The 6,805-nt window shown below is 30.6% G+C and overlaps 1 protein-coding gene across 1 annotated transcript; it reads left to right on the top strand.

The window, feature by feature from the left end:
* Positions 1-5,440: 5,440 nt before the first annotated feature.
* Positions 5,441-6,458, top strand: LOC113548068 (receptor expression-enhancing protein 5-like). Its single transcript, XM_026948732.1, has 2 exons — positions 5,441-5,932; positions 6,411-6,458. The coding sequence occupies exons 1-2, from the start codon at positions 5,441-5,443 to the stop codon at positions 6,456-6,458; spliced, it is 540 nt and encodes a 179-aa protein (XP_026804533.1).
* Positions 6,459-6,805: the final 347 nt, after the last annotated feature.

Below are 6,805 nucleotides of genomic sequence, written 5' to 3'. Positions count from 1 at the left end.
TTAGAAACATTTAATACAACTTATTTTAAATTGTTATTTTGGTAACTAATACTTAGGTAGTTAGATGTTATTTTGATTACTTATAAAGCTATAAATTACACGGTATTCTTCATTTTTGATATTCTAATGTAATGTTAAAAAATTTCAATTCGATACTTCCTAACAGGTTAAACTATAATTGCTTGTAAATAATTGTATAGGTAGTAACATGAACCACTGAAAATATGTTTCGTTACAGGTCGTTGAATTACCTTTCTAGTAAATTATTTTCATATTAATGAAATGATGATGTATTATTCGTTTTGTAATTTTATAGTATATTATATAATATTATAATGCCTACCTACATATCTAAGTTGTTAAATTGTGAACTAACTTTTTAGTAAATCTTAAAATTAGTTTATTATTGATTGTAATATTATAATTATTTTTCTAGATTTTTTTGTGTCATATAAGCTAAATACCTATTAAATAACAGGTTAATGTGATCCAATAATATTATAAATGTATTTTTATAATTTATAAATATAATATGCAACGCTTAATACTATCAATTATCATATACAAAATAATATCACATTTAAGATAAAAACATTTTGATAACTTAATGGTTAAAATGGCTTTGGCATATTGTGAACTGTATAAGATCAAAATTTAGTAGATAAAAACAAAGAAAACAAATTTAACTTATATTATATACCTAATTTTAATTACTTGGTTTTAAAAGAGCTTATAAAATATTACGACACATGTATTTTGTAAACTTTACTTAATACTTTCGAAACATATAATGTCTTTAAATATATTATGTATGTATAGATATATATTTTATAACTTATCACTTCCATATGAAAGTTTCAACTAATTAAACTTAGAATTTATTCTTACCACAAATAACAATCACGATATGAATAAAAGGTATTATGATACTCTGACACTATAACATAGTACATCTAATATATCTAATATTCAACTATTATACAATTTTCGTCAACGTATACATAATATGCTAATAGATGTATTCGTGATACCTATATATCCATATTAATACGAGTCACGTTGACCTGTCGGTAGGTGGGGAAAGGGAGTAAAGATTTTCGTACATTACAAAACCAAAAATCCTTACGTACATCCACCGTGATTACAATGTTTATTTTGTCAGTTTATTCAGTCTACAGATGAAACACGCATTTCCACGGTACCGTTGGTACCCAGTGTATGAGCGCGCGTACGTGCGTGCTTGCGGTCCCGAACGTGCATAATACCCAATGATAATACTTAATAATACTCTTGACTGAACAGCCGTCAATGCATCGTCGTCTACGAAGGGGTAAAACGCATCGTCGAGTGCTCTTGTCCACCACCGCTGTCGGACTGATGGTGCTTATACGCAATCGGCAGGTGTCGGACACGAAGTGGGTTGAAGAAAAACCAAGAGGAACGACCAGCACTGTAATAATAATAATAGTAATAAATATATTATAATATCGTATAGGCACGCTCGGACGGATATCAAAACCCGCATCCGTCGCCATACGCTCGATCGTCATCTATATAATATAATATTATTATAGCGTCGAAGATCGCGGTTCGTCTGTACAAATGTCTTGCATGACATTAACCGCATTTTATGCCGACAGCCGTGAGGATTGGTGGCTGCTAACCGGGTTGCTGGTTTTTCTCTTTGGTTATCTAGCTGTATGAGTGTTACGTATGAAGCTCCTCATAGGTCTAGGTGACCGAAGTTAAAAATCGCACCCACTACTACTCAACTGCACCACCGCTACGCTGCCCGACAAGCCGATGGTCATCCGCGCGGATCTCTGCGTATAAAACATAATATGTATATAGGTACCCTTTCTTACCTATAATACTCGATTGTAAGTATATATAGCTATATATATATATATATATTATAATACCTAGGCCGATACTGCTAAAGCAGCAGCCGCGTATAATATTATATATGATGTACAATGAGGGAAGAACGTCGACGACGGCGTTCGATAGATCAAGAGATTAATGGGATTAATGGTTCTCCTCGCCTCCGCCACATCTTCGTACTGCTCCGCCACCGACTGCAAGGCTGCGAGGTTGCCAGACACACACACACACACACACACATAATATACAACGATACATATTATTATTATTATTATCATTGTGTACCCCTCATTCTCCTCCCACCCACCCACATTGTAAGTGTGTGTGCGTGTGTCATGCACCTCTTTTTTTTCTTTCAGAACCGGATTCTGTGTCATCTTGTTCTGGACAGTTATGGCCGCCGACGCCACTCCGGGCATTGTTAACCTTGGGCTGGATGTGCATAACGAAAATTACCGCGGTGGTGGCACCAGCAAACGAGCGTACATTATATTATTATAAATTATAATATATTGTATATATATATATTATGTGTATGATAAACTGATATTGTAATGCGAAGGATCGTACAAATAAATATTAATACATATATATAATATATATATATATATATATATATATATATATTAATCACAAAACCGTTGTGCCTACACGCGCTGTATAACAGTATATAATATAATCAATACACGTAGGTAACACCTATATTTACCATAAGTACGTAATAGTGTATGCTGTTATTAAATATTAAAACCAAAAATATACATATATATTTTTTCCGTCTACTTCAAAGGAAAATACATTTTTATCAGGTTTTAAATTTTCAACCGACGATTAATTAAATTCTATGTTAACGCCAAGTAGAGCGGACTTAAGCATGTGACAGCTATATACTCGTACCATGTGTACGGATCAAAAACACTGAATGCTTTGAAAAAAAACCTAACCAATTTTGAGCCCTTGAGCTTATTTAATCTAAATCATTGGCATTAAATTAAAATTTTAAAAGGCTCTGCATTATACCTATATGACGTTCATTACAAAATTCAATTTGTTTTTTATTCAACATCTGAAATAAATAATAATGTTATCTATGAAAATATACAATTTCAGCAATTTTACATTTGCCTTTCAATAGAATGTCTACGAATTAATACTTATCAATGTACTTTAAATAATATAGTAATCTAATAATACAAATTTTTCTTATCGTATAGTATTATGTTTTACTTTTTTTTAAATTTTAAAATGGATATTATTACAATCTGTTAACTAAAACAAGCAAAATTGTACATGGTAGAAAAGGGAAGGTTCACACGATTATTTTATAAAGGAAGCTGTTCACTATAACGACGCGTCAGTTGTTTCCACTTAGAGGTATACCTACGTTAAATTCTTTAAAGACAACTAAATAAAAATATATTATTTTATACATGTAGTTGTTGTAGTATCAATATGTCATACTGTCATACACGAATACAATAGAAATGTATAGTTTATCATATTTATATCTATGTATAAACACAAAAACTGAAATATTAAATTTAGACAATCGTTTAAATTATTTTTTACTATATAAATTCAAAATATTATTTATCTGAAGAAATAAAAATAAAACGAATATTATTATACGTTACACTGCAATTCATTTTATCCGTAATCTGTGTACCTACCTATAATTTAATTATACTTACTAACGAAGGAACAAAACATGAATGTATATTATAAATTAGATATAAATTTAATAAATACTAAAAACCAAATAATATATTCTATGCATTATTGGAATCATTGGATATGTATAAATTATAGTTAGATGGTACCTATAACCTATATAAGATTTTTTAGTAACAGGTACCAACGTAAAAACATTTTATTTTATATTAAATATTAGTTAAACTTATAATAAATAAGGTTATTTAATACAGTTTAATAATTTTCAAATATAACAATCACAACAAAAATTATTAATGAAAACAAATATAGGAAAAACTTAGTGTTACATGCATAGTTTCAGTAGTCATACAATGGCATAATTAGAAATTTTCCATGAAGGAGGAGAAGATAATTTTATTTTTGGTAGAAAACTGTAAAATTTATCATTTCCAATAAGATCTCTATTAAAAATACTAAATTAAAAACATTAAATTGTAATATTATAGTTAGATTATTACTAAATTATAAATATTGCAAAATATTAGTTAAATAAGGCTCGGAAGGGATCTACTCCTCTCATCACACCTTTAATTACGCTCCTGGTGGGTGTCATACACCTAGATCAGTATATCATATTCATATATATATATTTTAATTTGAGTTCCAAAATCTACCTATTAAATAATAAACTAATAACACATAACATAGTACGTAATATTATTATGTGATTATATGTGTTATTTAAAATTTAGTCAAAAACAAAACTTACGATTAAATAATGAATAATACGGTTCATAGAAACCTATCGCCTTGTATAGCTTTACGGTAAGTAAACATAAGTTTTATTATTATCAACTGTACTCATGTACCCACGGGCTACGGCCCACGGCTAAAGATAAACTATCTATAGCCGTGACTGGACCAACTCTGCAAATTTCGTATTCTATACATACCTACTTTATAACTAATCGTCAAATGAAAATATTTTGATTTAAAAAAATGTGAAAAGATGATATTAGGAAAATAATATTATCATTCTCAAACTTTTATACAGTGACGTACACATCGATTGTATTCATATTATTATGTTAGTAGAGAAGTTTGCCGAAAGTATCTTCTAACTATTATGCATAACTACCTTAAAAGTTAAGTTAAATTATATTTACTGCGTTTTAATATCTTGTTACGTCAAGTCTACATATTGTTAAAAGTGAAAGTGGTCGTGATTTAGTTACTATATGAAAAGTATCTATACTAAATGACGTGATAATGTCATATAGATAAATAACGTGGGTGTATTTTAAAATTATACCAAAAAAAAAGACGTAGAAATTATTAGTTATTACTTATTAATTATAAGTATATTATAAATGTGAAATATAGGTAAGTACCTAATATAATGTTCAAATGATTAATTGCGATGTTGACTGTTGACTTAATAAGATACCGGAGGGAAATTTTAGAGCAATATGGTTTTTATATGTCTAACCAGCAACCAGTAATCATTATTTAATTTAGCTCTTTGGCTCTTATTTATAAAAAAAGAGATCAATTTTATCAAACTTGAAAGGCATATATCATCACTGACAATAAAAAACCGATAGTTTTATATTTGGCCTGTAAAAAATACTTACGTATAATGAAGTATTAAAATGCAATTTAAGTATTTAACCATAGTAACAAAATACGCTTTGCAGAAAAAACATTTTTAAATTCACTATTACTCAAAGTAAATTTTAAACTCATACTAAATTAATTAATTACATATCTACCTACCTAACTAAAAACAAAGCTATTCACCATAATAATCTGTAAACTTGTCGACAATAGACATAATATTACGAAACACATTATTAAAAATACTTATAAATTTTATAATTTTAATCACGGCGCATATACCAATATGGTTAAAGACGAACAAGTTAAATTAGTGATGGCCATAATCGACAAAATGTTGCATGATACATCAAAACCATGGACGAATTGGTTCGGATGGATGGAGACCCGGACCAACGTACCCAGATTTAAATTACTAATAGGACTTCTGTTGTCAACTTCGGTAATTCTGTTCGTTTTCGGGCCTAACGCAATGGTGTTGAGCAACGCAATAGGGTTGATATACCCCGCACAATTGACGGCGTCATTAGTGTTTTGGCCTCCAAAGCGGAAAAATTTTGCTCCCGCCGCCGCCGTTGCCGAAGCCCAAAACAAAAAATTCACTTACTGGCTGATGTTCAGTGCGCTGTTGATCGTGGAACAGGTCTGCGGATTCGTCTTATTTCTATTTCCGTGGTACATGCTGTTAAGAACATTTTTCTTGATGTGGTGTTCCGCACCAATCCGAAACAACGGTGCGACTCTTATATTCAACAAGGTCATATACAAACTCTTAAAGGTTAATAAAAGTCTTATAACCTATACGTTTAAGTTATTATTACCTAAAATAATGGTTTTGTTATTATTCGAATAATTGTTTGGTGAACGACAGCCAACGCGGCAGCCTTTCATCAATAGTTTCCGTTCTAGTGTCAACAACTTGATGAAGAATCGGCAAAAAGGTCTGCCGAAATTTCGGCCGCCTTGTCGGCCACCTCAACGATCACCTCAGAAGACGTCTTGGCGGTCGGCACTACGGAAATAAACAATATGACTGCAGTAATAATTTCTGAACATAGACCTTATACGTATAAGATTTTTAGGTCTATGAATATAATAGATAGAACCATCTTAAGAATTCGCGACAAATCAATTACTGCAAGGTCCGTGTCGCGAAAATAATTGCAAAACCAAACATAGATAGGTAATAGAAGATTCCTATTTACGAGTGTCTATATTTAATAAAGTAATTACCAACATACTTTTTACTGTTCCAGATCGGAAAGAATGTTCTAACTCAATGGTTCTTAAAATGTGATCCTTGACCTCCCTTGTGATCCAGAATACTCATATTGTGGGTTTGTGGGGGGAAGGGACTCTATCGGTGGTTCTGGCTTGGACAGATAACGTGACATATTTTGTAAAAAAAAAAAGATATTCAAATAAGTACATTGGTTAGGGGTCCACGATTTATATAAGTCTTTCATTTGGGGCCTTTTTGTTCCACAAAAGTTTAAGAACCACTGTTCTAATAAACAGTATATATCTACCTAAATATGTAGTTAATCTAATCTTGTAGTTTTTATATTACCTATATGATATTGGCATAGATAATATACACGAAAACCGCATCATCATTATTTCGGATTGGTGCGAAACTCCAAATTAGGAA

Source organism: Rhopalosiphum maidis, chromosome 4 (assembly GCF_003676215.2).
Source record: "Rhopalosiphum maidis isolate BTI-1 chromosome 4, ASM367621v3, whole genome shotgun sequence".
NCBI lineage: Eukaryota > Metazoa > Arthropoda > Insecta > Hemiptera > Aphididae > Rhopalosiphum > Rhopalosiphum maidis.
The sequence above is the reverse complement of the archived record's forward strand: the minus strand, read 5'-3'. Positions and strand labels throughout refer to the sequence as shown.